At 50.4% G+C, this 21,905-nt stretch overlaps 1 protein-coding gene across 1 annotated transcript in view; it reads left to right on the top strand.

Annotated features, from left to right (window-relative positions):
• WASF2 (WASP family member 2) overlaps positions 1 to 19,780 on the top strand; it is a 33,109-nt gene extending 13,329 nt beyond the window's left edge. Inside the window, exons 2-9 of the mRNA XM_063355848.1 lie at positions 3,809 to 3,962; positions 7,925 to 8,059; positions 8,575 to 8,728; positions 9,851 to 9,968; positions 11,109 to 11,239; positions 12,784 to 12,939; positions 14,717 to 15,237; positions 15,705 to 19,780. Of these exons, the coding sequence (XP_063211918.1) occupies positions 3,833 to 3,962; positions 7,925 to 8,059; positions 8,575 to 8,728; positions 9,851 to 9,968; positions 11,109 to 11,239; positions 12,784 to 12,939; positions 14,717 to 15,237; positions 15,705 to 15,862 (1,503 nt within the window). The 5' untranslated portion in view covers positions 3,809 to 3,832 and the 3' untranslated portion in view covers positions 15,863 to 19,780. The remainder of the gene's footprint in view (positions 1 to 3,808; positions 3,963 to 7,924; positions 8,060 to 8,574; positions 8,729 to 9,850; positions 9,969 to 11,108; positions 11,240 to 12,783; positions 12,940 to 14,716; positions 15,238 to 15,704) is intronic.
• The last annotated feature ends 2,125 nt before the right edge of the window (positions 19,781 to 21,905 follow it).

The raw sequence follows: 21,905 nt of genomic DNA, 5'->3' as shown, positions 1-21,905 counted from the left end.
TTCAATTTGCTGCCTGCCTTTTTTTTTTTTTTCCCTGCATATTCATTAGAAATCTGTTGCAGACAGTTTTCTGTTTCTTAGAGGCAATTTCCTTTTACTTTTAACATCCTCCCTCTCTTGTCCCGTTACAGCAGGATCGGGGCAGGTCCTCTCTTGCAGCTTCTTAAAACATGGGATATGCACCCCAAATTCTAGGGCTGAAAACAAATCTAATCTTCAATGTTAATAAGCAAGCGGAAACGCTTATCTTTGCCTGAAAGATAAGGCGTTTTGGCCTTGCAATCCATTTAACTTGCTTCCGAATGGTAGGATTTAGTTATAATATATGGCCTGTGGTAGTTAGGTGACAGTGAGTAATGCCCGATGACCAGTCTGGCTAGCTGGGGTGCAGAACTGCTGTGCTGTCATGCCCTGGCCACTGAAAGTAAAGCGGATCTGGGTGGCCCTTGCTGGTAGCATGCTGTCGATCGGCTTCTTAATGACTCTCTTAAAGAATAAAATCAAGAACCTCCTGGAAAGCTTTTTTTTTTTTTTTTTAAGTTTGTCCCTTCCTTGTTTCATTTACTGTGTCTCTTCCCTGCCGGGCTTGTGCTGTCTCCAGTGTTTTGCTTCCTCCTCCTCCCTCTGCTCTCATACCTTGTCCCTTCACCGCACGTGATTTTCTGCCCCTCCTGACTGCTGCTTTCGAAATCCACCGCTTATTTTCCAATCCAGACTATTAATCTTTGTCCCACCTACTCATGAGGCATGAAGGTTTTACAGGAGCCCATTAGCTGTTATCTCTATAGCTACCCTCCGCAGACTCACGGGGAAAACCGAGGTCTAACTGTGACGTGCCTTCTTGGGGGGACGTCGACTGTGCTTTTCGCTAACGTTGGCACCAAGCTCTGGTTGTAGGTCCCAGATTTCCTATCTGCCCGCCTCCACCCTACAAAAACATCTGAAACCTTGAAGCTCCTTGTCCTTCCGCTCAGAGGAGAGGAAATTTTGCTTTAAAACGCTTCTTATCCCAGAGGCGGCTGGGAGAGAAGAAGGGTGGCTGTCCGCAGCCCATCCTGTCCTCCCTGCCTTGCTCGTCTCCGCTGCTCCACGGGGTTAATCTCCTCTTTTACTTTGATCCCTTGCTGGATCCTCACTGGTGTTAGGAGCACCGGCAGGGCAGTGGGAAGAAGCGGTGCTGCCGTCCTCTTTGCGAGGAGGGCTGGCAGAGGCATCACGAGGGCGAAACTCTGGATTCTGCAGTGGAGTGTGGCAGGCTGCGCTGGGAGGGTGGGGGTGGCTGGCGGGATGAGCCAGGCTATAAAGGGAGCGTTTTTCTTAGCCCTTATCGCTGCTGTCTTGCACCGGTGCAAATTCATAACGTACGTGTGCTATACCATTGTTAATTTTCTAAATAAATAAATAAATAAATATTTAACTTTCACCACTCCTCTTTGCTTTTAGTTTCAAAACATGCTTTGAAGGCAAACACTTTTTTTTGTGGAGGGCTGTATATAGACAACATATTCTGAGCCTTTGTTTATTTGTGGGTATTTGGGGCACTAAATATCCGTCAAATCCGTTTTCTGCCCTCTTCTCCCCACACTTGCAGAGATCAGTGCTACCTGCGTCTATCTGACCTAGCATACCTGTCGTTTTTGGGGGGGGGGGGTGTTTTTGTCTCTTTATATACATGCGTGCTCACATCTCTTCCCACTTACAGGCTTATTTTTCCTCTGGCCGTTTTCCTGCTGTCTGTCCTGCACCTTGGAAGGTTTCCAGCCGGGCTGGGCGATGGACTGGCCACTCCGGCTCGGCAGATCCCACCGCGGGTGCTCCCTGGCCGAGCCCCGGGGAAGCGCTGGGAATGAGGGGGAGAGAAAAAGCTCGATGCCGGCAGCCTGCAAATGCTGCCTTGTTTATGAGAGCTGCTCGTTGGTGCAGACTGCAGTCCTGGGGGGAGCTGGGAAAGTTTGTCTGGCGCAAAGCGCTAAAGCTGACAAAAGATTGTAGGGCTTCGGCTGTTAATCGATAAAACACGGGGTATTTAGAAGCGAAGGTCAGGGTCCTTCCTTAGTTCACCCTGTTCTTTAAATATCCCAGCAGTTACTGATGGCTGCTGCAGTGCTCGGACGCGGTGAAGAACAACACGGACTTCAGTCCTCGGAGAGTCTCTGCTTTTATTTATTTGGAGGCGGATCTCGCTCCCTTCTTCTAGAAGGTGGATGGTTTGGGGGACCGTTTCCCTACGTAGGGACAAGCAGGCGGAATCTCTCGCGTAGAGGCGTTGCAAAATGGCAACCTACATCTGCTTGTCTGGGAGATATCCGTGTGCCCGGTGTGCTGCCGCTCTTGAACTCCTCTGCCTTAATGGGTCAAATTTAGCAATTCAAAATCTGGCTTGTGAGGTAATTAGGAGGGATAATGCCCACTTCTTCCTCTTAACACCCTGATAGAAAAGCATCCAGGAAGGACTCCTGGACCTCAAAGATAAGCTGCCAGCTGCCACAGAGACTATCAAAGGGTGGCTCAAAGTCAAGAGCAAACAGCTGATTTTTTATGGTTCTTGGGTTTTTGCTGTTGGTGACAGGAAGCCATGTTCCCCAAGCTGTTAGCTTCCTGTTTTATTTTTACACCCAGGCCGAGCAGATCAGCGTGCCTATCACATGGGAGCTGGCTGCTCCTCTGGGGTTGTTCCTCAGCTGACCTAGAAAAGTGATTCTTTCCCCTTCTAAATTAATCAAGAAGTTGGGATGTATTTGCTTTCACTTAGTCTGAAAGATTTCAGGTGTGTATCATGCTCCTTCTCCTGAGCTGTTTACCCAAGTTTCCTCCTCTCTCTTGGAGGCAGACGATTTGAGACGAAGCTGTTTGTTGCTTCAGTGTTTCAGCCTGTTAGCAAAGGAGATTTTTGTTAGTTCAAGGCACTGACCCGTGGATAAAAGCGTTTTCTGTCCAAAGCATAACTTCCGGACACTTATGTTTTCTTCTTTTTTTTTTTTTATTATTTTATTTTATTTTTTTTTAAAAAAAGAAAGAACTGGAAGTTTGTCCTGAGTGTTGTACAATCAATCTTGACTTCTTTCTGAGCACGCTCTAGTCCTGCATCCTGATTAGAGTTCCCGCAACGTTAAACTGCTGGAGCACGAAAACAATAGTCCAGTGTAAACCTGGTCCCCGGGGGATTTCCCAAGGGAAGAGGGGTGCAGCCTGCAGGATAAGGAACAGTCACCAGAAAGTTTCCTGGTCAGCTGCAAGCGCTTCCTGTTGTTTCAGGAGAGCCCTGTCTCTGCTGCTGCCGCAGAGAGGCACCAAGTATGCTTTGGTCTGCTGGAAAAAAACTGGTGTTTGGGTTTGGTTTTTTTTTTTTTGGTTTTTTTTGGCATCTCCCCTCCTCATCCTCTCAGTTTAAGCAAAAGTATTGATGGCGAGTTTAAACTCTTTCTGAAGAAGAGCTTGTAGGACTCGCCAAAGACGCTGTGCGTGAGCGCGGGAGGAAGGAGCCCGCTCAGGGGCGGCGGATGGGTAGGAAGGGAACAGCGGCTGCGGTAATGCCAGCAGCACCTTGCGCGTGGGCGAAGATGTGTAGTTTTCCCTCTCTGCCTCCGTACCTGAGCTGGTGGGGCTTTGCTGTCACCGCAAGTCATAGAACAGCGGGAGCTTTATTTCTGATGAACCAGTTTTATAAGGGTGGGGAGGGGGGAAAGAAGGCTTATAAATAAAGCCATTTGAGAGCAGGAAAAACGAACACCATGGCTCTGGTGTGCCTGGAATTTGCGGTTGAGTAATCCTTTCCTGTTTCTTTTTTGGGTTGTTTTTCATCTTTCAGAACAGTGCCTGAAGCAGGTCCACCATGCCGTTAGTAACGAGGAACATTGAGCCAAGGCACCTGTGCCGTCAGACGTTGCCTAGCGTTCGAAGCGAGCTGGAATGCATGACCAACATCACCCTGGCAAATGTCATTCGACAGCTGGGCAGCCTGAGTGAGTACCATGGCGAGCCTGCGCGTTGCCCTCAGGAGTCGCTAGTGCTCTTTATTTAGCTCCCTTTCTACTCTCATGTTCCTATTTCTCCCCCATCTGCCTTCCCTGGGTAATGCTAAAATGTTTTCCTAAAGAAATCTGATGCTAATTTCATATCCCTGGTCCCACTGCCTTCCTATCTGAGAGAGAATGGGGAAGGGGGGTGTGCGTGTGTGTGTGCGTGCGTGTGCGAGAGGCTGCAGTGAAACTGCAGATGGAAGGATGGAGCACAACTCAGGCTTGTAAAATGGGAGGCTCTCGGAGCAGCCAGGATCTTGTGTCGGGGAATGTGCCTGTAATTGCACGCGCTACTAAATGGAGCTTGACTGTGTTGAATCTACGCTGTGTCAGTAGTCTTATTTTTAATGAAAGATAATTAAAGCGCGCACGCGGAAGCTGCCTGTTTGCCCCTGCTGTTTGTTGCGTTGCAAGACCCAAAGTCCCCAGTCTGAGCCAAGCGTCCCCTCTGGAGTATTGGGGGTTTGGGGCCGCTGGCTCCAACGGCAGCATGAGCCGAAGCGATGCCTAGCTCAGCTCTCCAGTGGGCTGACCAGTAGCCTTGTAAAGGCTGGAGGGAAAACGTGGGCCTACGTGCCATAGGAGAAAGGAAGAGTTAATTGAGGTCTCTCAGGGATGACTCCTTAGTCTGTTGAAATGCTCTGGATTCTGATTAGCCACCTCTGCCCTTGAAGCAAGACTTTGATAATCAAATTAATATATTGTTTAGCTTCCTCGTGGTGTCTGCAAGCACTTCTGCTTGCTCTGCAAAGCAAGCCCCTTGTCTTCTGCCATGGCGTGAATGTGGCAGGGAAAGTTTGGGTGCAGTCCCTTTCCAGCAGTGAAAACCATGGCTGTCGCTAAAATCTGGGCCTGCGTTTGCTGCCAGTCGGTATGGCATTCTGTTGGGTTGCAGAAATGTCACTGCACAGGCAAGACCAGTCTCTCCGCTCGCGTTCAACTGGCCCTCGTTGTTCATTTGTTAGGTCTTGTAGCCAAGATGGTTGTGGAGTGTGGGCAAAATCCATCTCGTGCATGTGAAATGATGAGGAAGAAGGCAGTAAAGCTGCGCAAATCTCAGCTGCAGAGAAAGCTAATCCCAGTCCAAAGGCACGCGGCGGGTTAGTGTGACAGAGCCGTGGCAAGATCCTTCAGGTTTAGACCTCCTTTGCGCAGCTTGGATATTCCAAGCTTCTCTGCTTCTACCTCGTCAGAGAGGGGTGAAGCGCTGGAAGCCAAATCGCAGCCTGGTTTCTTTCTCGGGAAGGTACCCGGGGAGCTTTGCTGGGCGGCGTGGGGAGGGAGGTGCGTGCTGCTGGACCAATCGCAGGTACCTCCCGGAGAGCGCTGGAGGGAAAGCTCGGGAGAGGTGGCTCTTGCTGCCGCTTGCGTGCTTGTCTGCGCAAGAGGGCAGCGAGGCAGGTGGGGAGGAAACGCCGAGCCACCCTCTCTTCCCCGGGGTTAGCAGTATCTTAAATGAAGCACTATTTAACTAACCGCTTACAGAACGCTCGCACCCAAATGACCAAAACTCCTGCCTTCTCCCCTCCTTTTCTCTCTCTTATTTCTGAAAAAGAATTGCGCTCCTTCCTCGTACGTTGACTATTACAGGAACGTAAAGCAGGTTCAGTAGGCTGTGACAGCCCTGTCAAGTGAATAATCAGCCATGCCTAGTGCACCACAGTCTCTATACAAAGATGCAAACATAAATCTTGTCAAACTTTCATATTCCAGTGAGTTTACCCTTCGTTACTATCACAGCTGGTAGCACTTTGTATAAGTCGACTGTGCGTTTCTGTGCGACTTTATAGAATCCACAAGCTAAAGATGGAAAGACCTATTAAATCATGCCGTCTGTCTTCCTGCCAGTGCATGACAAAGATAATTCTGATTGTAAGCTGCACTTTTGCAGTCAAAGTAACTAAACCAAAAAATTAATCTCTGCCTTACCCCAGCTGAAGATATACGTGAAACACAGAAGAGCATGTGAGATGCTGGATGATAGCTCTGTACAGGTGCACTTACGTGGGCAAGGGGATACAGACCATCCCTTCTTCTCCCCCCGGGGTCAAGACCGATACATTCAATGCTGTTCGTATGTTATTTTATGCTTCAAACATACCACTAAGCATTGCAAACCAAAAACTTTATTCTTTTTCCTTAGTGCTTGTTGCAGTTCCTTTTGAAATTCAGAAGTGATTTTCAGTTCTTGTTATTTGGTTTCTACTTTAACAATTATTTTCTTTTTTTTTTGAACTGTTGCTAGGAGGCGTTAAATTATCCCATAGATAAAGGTCCACTCTCTTTGGTCAAATAGGAGAGCTGGTCTTGTGCTGATGTCAAACAGGGAGAGCGCTTCACGAAACCTGGCTATAGCAAGAGCTACCTGGCCCTTAGGGCTCCAGAAATAAAATCCTTCACGTGAATTTGAGGAAAGCTGGTTGGGCTCGTTAATGGACCGTATGTGGAGAATGTATTGCCTAGGAGAGTGGAAGGAGGAGGTCAGTTGAAGTTAACGTCCAGCGTTTGCTTCCTATAAACACTTCAAGCTGGCGTTGCCACCAAAAGGGGTGGAGGAGGTTGATTTTTAACCTGGCTGGTTCCCCGTGCTTGGCAGTGTAAGGAGAACTGCACGGGAGTGTGCACAAGTAGCTGATATGTCAGTTTAGATAGCTGAAAGTATTTGTGCAGCTGGGCTTTGGGGGATGCCCTCCCGTTGCCTCGTGGAAGGGGCGCTTGTCTTTCTGCTGTGACTCATTGCAGGCAACCAGATTTTTCCGAAAGTGCTGTTAGAGTTAGGCTTCCAACTGGTTATCCTTTCCTGAATGTCGGAGAGGATCTTTAGGAGTAACAGATTCCAGAACAAACTGTTGACCATATGATGATGCACTTCAAAACCAGACTGCTTATTGGGAGCAGCCTTCGACTCGACAGCCGTGGCTGGAAATGTTTCCCATCAGTGGGAACTCCATGGGCCTGTGTCTGCTGTCAGTGCCAAGTCTGCTCTGATCAGCCTTGTCCTCGGCGTGGTTTGGGCTCCCTGGCTTGGGTCATGCCTGAGAGCAGAACGAAAAGCCAGTACTTACTGTAAGTTCTTGGGTTTTCTCCCAGTCCTCCCATCTCTGTCTACCTGTGGCGATCTCTTGTTGCACGCGTAGATTTTAAACTCTTAAGGAGAGGAGACATCTTTTTGTTATGCTTCTAAGTGGCGCGGCGAGCTCCTGATCCAAGCCCCTAGGCGCTCTCGTAGTCCAAACAATGGATGATGTTTGTTGTAACAGCCCACTGGGCAATCCAAGCTGTTACCGAGAGAACATCCCTGTTTGAGAAGTTCCCCTTTGGTTTTGATTTAGAATAAACGTGAATGCATCAATTTTTCAGACACTGCCACCTGAAGGAACAAAAGGGTCAGTGCTTTCGTCTGCGGTTATAGCTCAGGCTTTAGGATCAAGGACTGGGTCTGCTCTCGAGTCCCAGAGTACTTTGAGCTTGTAAATATGTGCCAGTTACCCTGGAGGCAGGCCTGCTGGAGACTGGGAGCCTTTGAGATTCTCCAGAGCAATAAAAATCTAACTGTATTTCCTTGTCTAATAAACAGAACAGCAGAGAATCTTAAAGGACCTACAGACCCATGCAGATTCAGACCAGTATGGTGTTGTCAACCCTCCTCGCTTTGTTACTTTAGTAATGGCTTGAAAGTATGTCTCAGTTGTTTCTTTATTGCTTGAAGATCCCTTGAAACTGTCAGGTTCTGGTGGAACCAGAGCTTTTTTCTTCCTGGATGTTAAACTCAACCCTGACAAACTTGGAAAAAAAAGCCCGGTTTGTTCGTTCTTTCTTTCTTCATTCTTCAAGAAAACAAGCTGGGAGACTGAATATGGTCTGATGTGGCTCAGGAGGGTAATGTGGACACTTTAATATTCCAGGTAAATTTGCAGAAGACATATTTGGAGAGTTGTTTACTCAAGCCAACACCTTTGCCTCTCGGGTGAGCGTTCTAGTCGAGAGAGTTGACCGCTTGCAAGTCAAAGTCACTCAGCTGGATCCCAAAGAGGAAGAAGGTAATGGAGTGGAGCGCGGTCCTTGCAGACCAAGCACAGTAAAGATTCTCATTGAATCAGCGTGGTTGGTTCACAGCCATAAAATGAGCATGACGCTGCAATGGGTGTTGGAACGTTCTTCTCTTGGACTAAGAGGGACCGTTTCCTCCCCTCCTGAAAAAGCACCGTGGATACCCTTTCTGGCCGAGTCTAGGTTTGCTCGTTAGCAAGTCCCCATGTGGAAACTCGCTTTTCAGCGGTTTGATAGCGGTGCACTTCTTGAGTCTTGGTCGCAGGGGTTTGAAACCACATTGGCAACTCTCAAGAGAGCCGTGTCTATATAACAGCGGATCTTGGCACGGCGTGATCTGAGATTTGCTGGGTTTCCCAAGAGATCTGTGGGAAAAGGAACCTGACCTTAAGAAGTGCTAAGCATGCCAAGAACTCCAACTGAAATCAGATGTTTGCTACTTGATCTTCAGTGTCGTTGGCCTGGGTCAAGCTGTTCTTCACTTGCTCTCTCCTCTTTCTTACAGTCTCCCTGCAAGGCATTAACACCAGGAAGGCCTTCAAAAGCTCCACTACTCAGGACCAGAAGCTCTTCGACAGAGATTCTCTCCCCGTGCCTGTCCTTGAAACCTATAGGACCTGCAATAATCCTCCACCTCTCAACATTCTCTCACCGTACAGGTATGGATGCGACACGACCTTGTCCCCTTGTTCCCTCACAGAGGAGGACCTCTTCCTCCCAACCCGCTGAGGAGGTCGTTTCCTATCCCGTGCTGTATTGAAGTAGCCGTTTCCAGTGGGAAATGGAGTTGCTAAACTGAGATCCACCAGGAAATCTCCATCTTCTGGATTACGTGAAACTCTGCTTTTGGGGCTGTACAAATGAGCGTAGCTAGAAAATTATATATTTGGTTACCTGCTGTCACTTTTGTTGACTGCCTTGGGGCAAGGCTTGGCTGGCACTGCATAAAGATGCTAGGTGTTGTGCAGATGATGCATTTTTCTTCTGCTTCTCTGTAGCCCTGTGGCTTCTTTCCAGAAAGCCGCAGTGCAAACTGCAGAGCATACATCTGTAAGTGGCTCTCACCCAGGTGGGTGCAGCAGACTCCTGTAGATCTGGAGATGCTTTCTGTGGCCTTCTGTGCCCGGTCTGAGACATCTGATGTGACCTAGACTGGCTGTGTAACCAGTTCTCCTGAGCAGTCCCGCTCTGATTTCATCTTGTTGGTAGTAGAAGTAAAGGGGGTCAGAATACAGAGAGTTAGCCCACATCCATAAATATCTTTTGAACAGGTAAAAAGTAATTACAGATAGCTGGAGGCAGCTGTCTTCTGCCAGACGCGGCTGCACTGCAAAGTAGGAGGAGAGTCGTGTGTGCGTGTGTGCTCACTCATGAGTTTCAAGGACGCTGCTGGTCTGATTTAGGGTTCCAGGGCTGCAGAAGGTTTTTTTTCCGCACCAAAAATACAACACAAACAAGTGGGAGTTGAAGTGAGAGACCTGCTTCTCTCTTGGTGGTTGTTCAGAGCAGTTCGGCTCTTCAGGTGCTGAGGAATGGAGAGTTTGCGAGAGGGCAAAAGCGAGGGCAAGTGGGAGAGTTGGGACACACGAGGCTGTGGGTCCGCTGCCTGTTCCGAAATGGAGGACAGAGGCGAGAGCAGCATGTTTGACCTTCTCTCTGCAGACTTTTAAACTGTCATCTGGCGTTGTGGCTTGTGTTTTCTTTGGGCTTCGAATAAATGCATGACTTCGTCCTTGTTTGTGTGGTTTTTTTATTTTTTTTTTCCCCCCTCCCTGTTCTAGGGATGATGGCAAAGAGGCACTTAAATTCTACACAGATCCTTCATATTTCTTTGACCTTTGGAAAGAGAAAATGCTTCAGGACACCAAGGATATTATGAAAGAGAAGCGGAAACATAGGGTGAGGAAATGGGAGATCTCTGCCAACAGAGGCATGTCGGGGAAGAACAGGAGGTGGGAAGTGTTAATGAATCTCGGACTCCAAAGTTGCTATCCAAAAATTCACGTTTGCTCTCTTAAACTCTTTAGGGATCAGTTCACTGAAGTTTTTATCTGGCGTACCTCATCCTCGTTAATTGAAAAAAGAAAACAAAGATACCCTTAATCTGTTTTTTCCAAATGCCACTGTCTTGGTGTGGTTATAATGGCTTAATTTGTAGTCCTCAAACATAGCGCTGGTGCAGTCAGCAGGGGAGAAAGTTGTCTTGGGGTCTTTTTCTGCCCTTCTGATGTTCCATAGGGGTCTGTTCAGTGTTGAAGCAGTGCAAATCCCACTGCCCCGGCACCGCTGAGCGTTGAGTGCTGTAATAAATTCTACTGTGGAAGAATGAAGGAAGGAGAAAACGTCCCTTCACGAGTGCAAAACCAGGCCTTAATGTTAAATTAGGGGCAAGCGGGAGGCTTAACAAACCCAATTAAGCTGAAAATGCCAGGTAAAGGTCCTGGTTTGGTTGCTTGGGGATTTGGACCCATGTTTACCAACACTGAAACTTACACCGCGAAAGATTTGGTTTGAGTATACTTTATTTAGCGTTTGAGCAACTGGTGTATTAAATATCACAACACATAATGATTTTTCAGTCAAGATAACGAAGGAGAGAGTTCGGGCATGTCAGAATACAGAGAATGAGGCTAGTTAAAGCCCAGTTTGGGCAAGTGTCCGTATTGCACACCCAAAGCACTTAACACCAGCAAAGTGACGGTGAGATTTGGCAGAGGCTAAAAACTGAATCGATGTGGGGAAACTGAGCTTCCGCTCTGCCTTCAAGGTGGTCGTGCCGGGGAGTAACGATGGCATCGTGTCTGGGCTGCACTGGGGAAATCTGATGTTGCCTGTCTCTTTCTTTTTATGCTATCTGTGCCCCGACTTCTTCGTATGGGAGATCTTTGGAGCTTGCAGCAATCTGAAAAGTAAATTAAAAACCCTGGCCCTCTTTGAGAACGTATCTTCTTGAAACTGCTACAGGGCTGTCCTGTCCCTCCCTATTCCCAGTGAGTTTAAAGCAAAATAAGGTTTCTGTTTTGATTCCTCCTCCCGTAGAAAGAGAAAAAGGAGAATCCGAACCGAGGAAACGTGAATCCGCGGAAAATCAAGACCCGGAAAGAAGAGTGGGAGAAGCTGAAAATGGGACAAGAATTTGTTGAGTCAAAGGACAAACACGGTCCTGCTGGGTAAGCAAGTCTGGGGCTCTGCTCGGCTCCCCAGCGAGGGGGAGCAGGCAGGCGTTGTTGATTATAATGCAGTTCACCGTGCTCTGCAGCTTCTCCAGATCCGCTGCACAGCGCCGATCGATACTGCCACTAATCAGATTCTCCAAAGTAAATCCGTCTGCTGATTTAAAATTTGCTAAATAAATCAGGGAGCTGCACGGTTTGAACGAGGTGGCAGGAACAGCTTCGGTAGCGAGTCTGCTCTCGGCTGCCTGTCTTTGTGGGCACAGGAGTGTTGAGAGCTTCGGCTCCCTACCCCATCGCGATGCCCTTCCCATCGTACCCAGCCTCTGGGCCTTCCGCTGAGGAGCGGGGTGGCATCGCGGTGGTATTGTGCCATTGCTTTTGTTACCTTTCACAAATGGCTCTTCACACCCGAAAGTTGAAGCGGGGGCTGTCCCCGTCCAAGTATTTCAAGCTAGAGATCTCTCTTTGGCGCTTCTGGTTTGGGAATTCATTTAACTTTTGACACCAGCAAGGCTGGAAGCGGACCGAACTCCCCACAATGCACTGCTCGCTCGCTCCTTGCAGCTTCCTTTCATATAAGAAAAATCTCTCTTTAAATCACACTCTCCGGCTAAAAATAAAACTTGCTTTTAGTTTAATAGGAGAACGGGTTTGGTTTCTAGCAGAGGAATCGAGCGGCACAACAGCACCCTTTCCTTGCTCCTCTGATTTCTCGTGTAAGCGTGTTCGTGCCTTTGAATTCAGTGGAGGTCCAGAGTCCCCCAAGAACGGGGTGGTTCTACCACCCCACAGTGAAATGAGCTCATTGAAAGTTGATTGGGAGAGTGGGCTCTTCCTTCGGTGCTATTTCAGCTCTGGATACTTGCTTTTAATGGCATCGCTGTTTCTTGGGTTCTTCTCGATGTTCTGTTCTCAAGCTTATTTTTTGGCATCTTTGAGTACCTCTTCTCTTTTGCTGCTGCTGACACCCAGTGTAATTGGGAGTCCTTCACATCCAAATGGGCCAAAACACACTCTTATAAATGTGGTTGGGGTTTTTTTTTTTCCTCTAAGAAACATATTTTGGTGTTTTCTTATTCACTAAAATAGATACTCGTACTGTTCTGCTGTGTGGTAGCAATAAACAAACATTGGGAGCATCTGGGCAAATTCTAGCCAAAGAATTAGGCAGAGCAAAGCAGTACAGCTGTACCTGCTTCTTCGTATGGGATGCTTTGAGAAAGAGAGACTTTTTTTTCTTGAATGTTGCTTTAGGGTTTTGTTTTGTGTATCCTGTTGTGGTGGTTGATGAGGTCCCACCTGAAGGCGGGTCCCACTGTGCTGGGCAAAGCCATTCCTGCTAGAAAAACCTCATTTCTAAATCCCGCAGGTTGATCCATCCACTGGGTTAATATCGCTGGCGTTCGGTGGTTGAACTGCTGCACGGTTGTTTGTTGTAACCCTTCCAGGAGGCAAAGCTCCTGTGGGTGAGGGGATAAATGAGCTTTAGACATCGCTTTGAACTCTTTAAATAAATGGCTCGTCTTGCTTTCCTGCAGGTACCCCTCTAACATGGTGTATCAGAATGGCAGCATCGGTTCAAACGAAAGCATGGACGTGAACTGCTACCCGCCACCGCCGCAGACTGACTCTATTGTGCCACCACCTCCTTCATTCCCAGATGACAGCCTGCCTCCACCCCCGGTGGAATTTAGGTAAGCCTACGGGATCCCTTCTGTCACCAAGGAGTAGTAGGTGGTGTAAAAGGATGACATGAGACAGGCTGAGATAGTTCAGCATAACTTCCTAACGGGTGTTGTATGGGAATCAGAATGCTCCTGTCTGGAGGGGAAGTGCAACTGCAGGCAGGGACAGAGGCACAGGCAGCACAGCTCTCCAGAAATCCCAGCCACCGGCGTTGTTCCCGTGTGGAACAGGAGAATGGGCTTGGGCGAGACCTAGAGCAGACTTATTTCCCTTTTTCTAGAAGAGTGGTGTCCTCATTAATGATCTGGCTCCGACGCAGTTGTTCCAGAGCATGTACCTTCCTGATAGAAGTGGTTCTTTGCACAGCTCTTTTGCCTGTGTTTTTTGTCGCCGTTTGCCCTGGGATCTTCGACAAATGCACAACGTGGGCGCTGAAGATGTAGATGTAGTTAAATTTAAAGGACTTGAGCACGCCAGCTGACTTCTTCCCAGAGACTTCAGTGCAAGTTCAGGGCAGCTGCTTTGTATCAGATGAAATGGTGACTTCCAGTCACCCCTGGAGATGAGAGTTATGGTCCAGCAGTGGCTCAAGACATAAAAGGTGAAACAAAAGAGTAGCTTCTTTTTTTTTTAAAGGCAGTAAAACAGAGTCAAGAGTAACAGGAGGAAGTACGTCTGATAGACAGGACTGCGTTAGCTTGTCTCCATCTTATCCAAAGGCAGCAATGCTGCAGAAAAGGCTCTTCTGATGTGTCAGAGAGACCAAGCACTCCACTCTGCAGCATGTTCCTCTAGGGCAGAGCAGAAACGAGCTTTCAGATGGAGCTTATGCAGCCTTACGCGGTTGCTTAGATCTCTGCCTAGCCACAGAGATCCCCCCCTCTCTGGTTTTGTTTTGGTGGTTGTTTTTAAAGAACCCTGGGAGCTAGGTTTGATCTCCAGTAGTCTGTCTTGGATCAGCACTGTGCACTGTTAAAAAATGCGATGTTTTTGTGGCAAGTGTAACTTATTTTTCTGTCTTACCATGGAAGGAGGCGTCAGTTTAGGACTTCCCTTACACGTGCATAAGGTATTACGGTATCTTATGGGCAGTAGTGTTTTCTGGTATAAACCCAGCTTCCATAAATGGGAGATTTGGTCACTCCTGAATCGGTGCTTTCCTTAAAAGCACGTTGGGTTTCCGTGTCTTCCTCTTCACTCCCCACGGCGAGCTATGAGACATGGCTGCCACACTCCAGCTCCGAGCCGTGGAATCCGGTGAAGAGATCTGTTCCTAGCAGGTGTTCAGAGCATATGCTTTCCTGGCACACCCACCAGTCCTTGTGCGATTTATCATGGTAGACGTCCCTGCGTGGCGTGTCACAAGCCTGACCTCAGCGTGGAGGGGTAGTGGCTTGCGTTGCTGCAGGAGCTCTTAAGCCAGGAGGCTGCTCTGAGCTCAGACGTGACGCCTGGCCTCTGGTGGAGAGGTGAGATGGCTCATGTTCTTGTCAGCCCGGGAGATGGGGCGGGTGATAGCATTTCTGCCAGTCCCCAGAAGCTTTCCGTTGTTCTGGTGCTGTAGGCCAAAAGAAACACTGCGAGGGAACTAAAACCGAGGAGTGAGCTCTCATGGAAACACCACTTAAAGCTGGAACTTAGATTTTTTTTTTTTTTTTTTTTTTTTTTTCGTCTGGGCTGCAACAAACACACATGATTTGCGTTAACACTGAGACTGTAGAGTCTAATGTGGCCTCACAGCTAATAGCTTTATTTCTCTCACTCTCTCTCGTTCTCTTGCAACAGCTATCCTGTAGACAACCAAAGAGGTTCTGGTTCTGGAGGGACCAAACGATCCAGCCTGGTTAGCCCGAGTCATCCGCCACCAGCTCCTCCGATCGGATCCCCCTCAGCAGCAAGGCCGGGCTTTGCTCCCCCTCCGGCACCACCTCCACCACCACCACTGATGGGAAACACTCCCCCTCCACCCCCTCCCATGGGCTTCCCGTCCCCAGGAACCCCACCACCACCCTCGCCCCCTTCTTTCCCTCCTCACCCCGAGTTTGCTGCCCCGCCGCCGCCGCCGCCCCCTCCAGCAGTCGAATATGCCAGCGTGCTCCCACCTCCGCTGCCACAGCCGGGCAGTGGGAGCGCGCCGCCTCCCCCTCCACCACCACCGCCTCCTGGCCCACCGCCTCTGTCTTCCAGTGGCCTGGATGGTCCCCCGCCACCTCCTCCACCCTCAGACACCTCCTCCTCCAAGCCCAAGTCATCCTTGCCTGCGGTTAGCGATGCCAGGAGTGATCTGCTTTCAGCTATTCGTCAAGGTAAGGTTTTCTTTCGATTCCAACCTTCTCCTTTTCCGCTGGAAAAAAACCCCACGGTATCCAAGTGCGAGCACTTGGGAGCCGTCTCGTGAGCAGTGGTGTGACTGCCTCGCCACTTGAGACCTGTCCCTTGCGGTCCCTCCTTGTCTGCCCACCCTGATGACAACCTCGCTAGGTTTTATGCCCCCACCTGCGCCTTTGGAGTGCTGGATTTGGTGTGGTCCAAGTTTGCGAGTGGTTTAACCCCTCAGAGGAGCAGGGAAATGATCCGCTTCCCATTCCTGCTGCCCACCCAGCCTGTCTTGGCTGTCATTCACCACCAGTGTTATCCCACAGCGTGTCCAATACTCTCTGGCAGAGGACAGGCTGCCTTGCTCGGAGGATTGTGTCAAAGGGATGGCTGCTTTGGAGATCTCAGTGTGACCAAAGCCTTTGCATGATCCCCTCCGTTGCCTTCTTCCCAACAGGCTTCCAGCTCCGCAAGGTGGAGGAGCAGCGGGAACAGGAGAAGCGGGACGTTGTGGGCAATGATGTGGCAACCATCCTGTCGCGCCGCATCGCTGTGGAGTACAGCGACTCTGAGGACGACTCTTCGGAGTTCGATGAGGACGAATGGTCGGATTAACCATGGTCCCGTCCCCTTCCTCCCTTTCTCTCCTGGGTTAACATCATCTTAAAGAATCAGGTGGCCAAATCTTCCACCACTTCCTTTTTCATCCCGTAACCAAAGATGTGCCAAGGGTTTTCAGACAACCAGCAGCATATCTCCCCTCTCCCTCCCCCTCCGGCTTTGGCAGGACTTCGTGCTCTGCCTCTCCAAAAGGTCTCCTCACGGACACTGAGGATGCGGTGTCGGGATTTAGCTGGAGGGGGTGTAACGGTTGCTTATTTAAAAGAGAGCTAAACCTCCAGATTCTTGATGCCACCAGGCAGAGCACATATAAAGCCTCCATCCTGAGGGATTTTTAAAGTAAAGATGGATGATCCTGTTGCGGCCGCGTGGCCTTTTAGATGAAGGACATTTTCAGCTAGTTTTCTCATTGCAACAGCAGACAGTTGATCTGATGGCTCTTCCTTTCCAGTGAATACTGGCAGTGCTGCAAGAAAATGGGCTTTAAATGTCTGTTCTCTGCTGCATCCCACTGTCAAATAATCGGTTTTTGGCAATAGTGCACAATTCTTTCCCCTCTGACCCCCTAGTATTATTTCCAGACCTACCCTGCGTGGGGTGCGCTTCCTGGCTCTAGGGCTGTGGGAATGCGTTGGGTGCAATGTGAGGAGGGACTTTTTTTAATTTTATCTGAAAAAGCTGCCTTTTACCTTCCTCAAATCTCCCGGACTTTTTTTCGCCCGGTCTGCCGAAGGAGATTTGCCCAAAGGGATGCAAAACCGGGGCAGAATGTTATTGGGGCTTCCCGCTCTTGGGAGAGCAGAGCCGCTGCCCCGCTGAGACCCAGCTGCCTGGGCAGCGGTGAAACTCCGCTGCGCCAATTTCTCCAATTCGCTGAGAATGTGCTTTTTAAAAAAAAAAAAAAAAAAAAAAAAAAAAAAGTGCCCAGAGTGGGGAGATGGTGTGTGGGGAAGGGTTCTCTGAACACCAGGCACTTTGGTGATCTTTGGCCTGTCCAGGACGATGCCGTGGTCAGTTTGGAGAGGCGCTTTTTCTAGCGGGGTGACCATACTTTTTCCACGGGGACTTGAGCAGCAGAAAACGCTGGTATTACCTTTGCTTCCTCCTCCCTTCTGCCGAAAGAGGGGAGTTTGCGTGCCTAAAAACATCTAGTGTGTGAACGGAGTAGCCCGTCAGCTACATCAGACCTAACCTACGTTGTTTCCCCTAATTTTATTATTATAATTCATTAGTTAATTTTAAGGAAACGTTTCTTCTCCTCACTAACCCTAGGAGTTCCCAGGCCGCTCACTACAGATACAGTACTGGCAGGGGGAGAAAATGGCAAACTTGAACTAGCTGACTTAGGTTTTATGGCTGTTTTATATTACCTTACATAGAATATAAGCGTATCTTGGAAATCCAGAAGCAAATACCCCCCCAATGCTACGAACCTGTATTTTAATTTGGACGTGACTCTCTCGGGGTCACGCAAGAAAACGATTCCAAAGCTTTTTGGAGATCGTGGGTCCAGCTGTCGTGGGGTGGGACCGGCTTCGTGTCCCATTAAGACCAACTCTCCAACCTCTTTGCCTTTCCTATTGTAAAGTATTTTGCCAGCCTGTGCCTGTTCTTCCTTCCCTGCCTTGCCTCCGTTCGTGCTGTTGCTGATACCTGGAACGCCAGGCCCAGCCCAAGGCTGCCACGTTGCTGAAAATCCATCTCGGGGTTTGATTGATGGCTTCGGTTTGTGCCATTGAGTTCTTACCGATTTGGGGTGTGTGTGTGGTGTGTGCTTGCGCATTTTTAATCTTTGACAGAGCAGATAAGGGCTTGGAGGACAGGCTTTTTCTGGGGTACGGATCAAGCCGAGATCCAGCGCGACCCTGAGCACAATCGGGAGAGATTTACCGGGCTGCTGCACCATCAGATTTTTGTCTGCAAATCGGCTGCTAGGCAGGATGCGAAGGGCGTAGATGGTGAGGCATCCCGATGGGCCGGGAACATCTGAGCAGCGCTAATTCCAGGTTCTGGAAGAGGGAACGAACCCCTCGAGTGCCAGCGAGAGCCATCGTGCAGTGGAGGGACTTGGAAATGCAAAGTGATTGTTGCTGCGAGCTGGGTGAGGGGGGGTTAGAGGAGAAGGACTGCCTCTTGTTTTCCTGCTCTTTCTGTAAGCATCCTCCTCTGGCTTCTCTCGGAGACAGGTTCCCGGGGAAAACGGACCTTTAAGCTAACCCGGCCTGACAGCATTATCACACAGGGAAACGAGGAGCTCGCAAATGCCAAACCTGGGTTAATTTTAAATTGCCTTAACGAGACTTGGCCCCTGCTGGGGGAAAAGGGGAACCGTGTATCCCTGTCGGGTGAAATACAGAAAAGTGCCATATTCTCCGCGCCCCAGATGGATGGTCTGTCAGGCAGGGCCCTGCCTCGGGGCGTTGGGGACAGCCTTGCCCCATGCGCCGCCTGTTGCACAAGGGATGCTTGTGTGGGCGATGCGGCATGGCCGCGGGTGGAGTCGGCTCCTCCGGCTGCCTCGCCTGCTCGCCGGGCCCTCCTGGCAAGCGGCAGGGACGCTGCTTTGTCCCTGCAAGCCTGCTGGAACCACCCTCTGCTTTCCAACTCCCGTGCCGAGGTGAGAATCGAAACTGCTGGATGCTAAACAGAAGGGTTGCGGGACAGGTAGGGAAGGTTTGGTTGCGTCGTTTTTCTTAAAATCTCCCTTTAGATGAGCTCGGCGCGGAGATCCCTGAGAAATGACTGGCGTAAAGCGACCGTCTTTTGAGTATCGTTGCAAAATCGCAGAGCGCTGGGCCACCAAGTAGGCTTAATATTTCTCTAAACCAGTAGGGGAAGAGGAGAGGTGCCAAAAACAACCTTTGCAAGACAGAGCAGCTGTGCTGAAGCTTCAGAGCCGCTGCCCAGCGTGGACCGAGGGTCTGTGCCGGATTCCCCTGCCATCTTTGTCATTTGATGTTAACTTACTCCTTCCTCCCCTTTCCCCCCCACCCCCCGCGTAAGGCTGGGTTGAACGGCCCGGCGGGCGAACCTCAAGCATTTCACAAAGCCAAAAGCGAAATGTTGGCAGCTGGGGTCCTCCCCGTCTTTCCATTTCAGCCCGATCCCTGTCCGTATGGAGCCGCGGAGCCGCGGCGGCCCGTTTCTCCCATCCTGGGAGCCGTTCTCTCGGGGCGGGCTCGCTCCTTCCCCGCACACGGCGAGTTTGGGCAGGCCGCCGTGCTCCTGGTTAAACATTCTCCCGGTGTCCTCGCCCGCAGTGCTTGGCTGCTGCTCCCGGCAGCTTTTTTCCCCCCTCCCCGCCGCCCCCTTCGCAGGGAAAAGGAAAAAAGAAAAAAAAACAAACCCTCAGTCCCGGCTCCCCGGGCTCAGCCTGGAGCCGCAGCCGGTGACCTTCACCGCTTTCTCCTCTCCTTATCAGACCCAAAGCACCAGACCAGATTGAGGGAAGGGGGCTCTCGGAGGTCCCAGATGGCCGAGAAACTGTGCGGAGTGCCGTTTCAGGGAAAGGAGAGATAGAGATAGATATATATATATATATTTTTTTTTTTTTTTTCCAATCCGTGAACTTATTTAACGTGCCTCTTCCGAAAGTACCTGCCGTGATGGGCAGATGCGGCTCCCCCCCCCCCTTCCCCAGGTCAGGTTTCGTTGCTGTTGGATTTCGGGGGGCGGCGGGGGGGGGGGGGTTGCGTGTGTGCGTGCGCGCTTTCTTCTTTTCTTTTTAAAACAAAGCCTTGAAGTGGGGAAGCGGATCCGATGTTTTTATTACTGTATTAACATTCATTTTAATTCATTTCAGAAACTAACCCATTTTTCTTCTTGATTAGAATGTCATAGAATTAGACAAGCTGTAACCCTCCTGAAGTGCCTTATTTTTCCTACATGGTATAAATATATTTATAAGAGTAATTATTCCACTCGTATCTTAGGGGTTTATCGCTGAGCAGAAGATGTTGGTGGGAGGAGAGATGGGAATTGCCCTCGCAGGACCCAGGGCGATGTTTGAGGGATACTCTCAGGGTGCCGGGGTTGGGGGGGGTGGGTGGGGGTGTGCGTGGGGGGGGGTGGGGGTGGCGTTGCTTCAGACCAAAGGAGTTTCAGCAGTGAAACTCTGCTTAGAAAACAAAAACAAAACAAAAAAAAACAAACAAGAACAACAAAAACCACAACCAAAACCAAACCCAACCTCAGGAGCGAAATACTGTAGATTTGTTTGGTTTTCTTACCCCTGCGAGATGATGGCGGGGGTCTGCTCCCCCCCCCCCGGCGTGGGGGGAGGCAGCAGGTTAAAGCTGCCCTGGGAGCCGAGCGCGGGCCGTGTCCCACCCGGAGCCTCCCGGCGCTGCCTCCTGCTCCCCGCCGGTACCCTCTGTCTCTGCTTCTCCCCGTCGGCTGCTGCCTAAGCCAGCCTTTCCTGCTGCTTTTATTTTATTTTATATATATATTTTTTTTTTTTTTATAATCAGCTCAGTAACCCCTGGTTGAAGATCCCCATTGCGAATGATTTTGTAATTTACATGTTTAAAAAAAAAAAAAAAAAAGAGATGATAATTTTTTTTTTTTTTTTTGATCCTTTTTTAAAACTTGTCAACTTGATAAAAACCTTTCTATCCGACGGGTGCCTGCGTGTGTTACTCCGGGCGCGTGTGCGGGAGCTGCGGTGTGCGGCCCCGTAGCACCTGGGAAGGGGCTGGTTGGGGGCAGAGGGGTGGCTGTTGACCCCTCGGTGGGGTGGGGGGACTTCTCCTGCCCCGGGGGGCACGGGGAGGTGCTGGGCCACCCTCTCCGTCCCCCCCACCCGAGTGTCCCGTAGCGCGTCCCGCAGGGCTGTGATTTGGGGAGCCCGGCTGCCTTCGGCGTTTCGTGGAGGGGCTGCGTCCCCTCCCCGGGAGCCCGGGCGGAGAGAGGGTCCCAAGCTCCGCTGCAAACGCCGTCGGCCTCTTCCAGTCCCCAAAGGCAGCCCTGCCGCGGCGGGGAGAGGATTATCCAGGGTGGGGAGAGGAGCCAAGGAAGCGGGATCCAAGAGGAGCTCCCAGCCTCCCGCCTGTGCTCCCTGCCATACAAAATGAGCCCGGGCTCCATCTTGCCGGAGCGGAGCCGCTGCAGCTGGGGCTGCCGGGGGGGCTCTTGCTGCTGCTTTGCTTTGCTTTGCTTTGCTTTGCTTTTTTTTCTTTTTTTTTTTTCTTTTTTTATTTTTTTTTTCTCCCTGCCTCCATTTCAGCTGCTCAAGGTCCCTTCTGCACTTCATCCGCCACCGTGGCTCCTGGCCCTGGTTTTCAGGTGCCTTGTCCGGGTTCGGTGCCTGAGCCTGTTGTGTGGATTTTTTGGGTTGGGTTTTTTTGGTTTTGTTTTTTTTTTTTTTTTTCTCGCCGGGCGGTGGAGAGCAACAAAAGGATCCGTCCCCGTTGCTCCTCGTCCCTGCTTTTACCCTCAGCTTCCCTCTGCCAAATTCCCTTGGCTTCTCGGAGACACCCGTGCGCTCGTTCTGCAGCGCTGTGCCTTTCTTGGCTGACAATAGTCCCTGGCTGCAAAACCTCATTAGATTAATTGGCCTTGCCAGCTTCTGAACAAGCAAGCCCTTTAGTCGTGCTGGGGCGCGGAGGGCAGGGGAAGGAGGGATCTCTTGGGCTTCCACCCTCCCTGCTGCTGCGTGTCCTGGCTCCATCTCGAAGCCGGGAAGGAGCGGCCGGAGCTCCGGCTCCCTTCTCTGGATGGGAGCGGTGGTGGCCATTGGTGACGCTGCTTTTTTTGGGGTCCACGCTAACACCCAGCCTTCGCTTTTGGGCCACCAACCCTTAAAAGTCATCCTTGGGGTGCGTAGCAGTGAGTGTCGTGCTGGTTTACCCCCGTTAAAAGACAAATGGGGGAATTTTGGTGCCGTTTGCCCGCAGCGAGGAGCTCGCAGGCTTCGCCCTCCACCTCCACCACCGACCCATGGAGCCGGGGGCGAGCTCTGGAGCCGGAGGAGAAGCCCAACAGCGAGGCCAAAAGCGTGTGCCGCTGCTCTTGGAGCCCGAGCCCTTTCCCTGAGCCG

This window comes from Chroicocephalus ridibundus, chromosome 19 (assembly GCF_963924245.1).
Source record: "Chroicocephalus ridibundus chromosome 19, bChrRid1.1, whole genome shotgun sequence".
Classification (NCBI taxonomy): Eukaryota; Metazoa; Chordata; class Aves; order Charadriiformes; family Laridae; genus Chroicocephalus; species Chroicocephalus ridibundus.
Note: the sequence above shows the minus strand (reverse complement) of the source record. Positions and strands in the feature narration are given on the sequence as shown.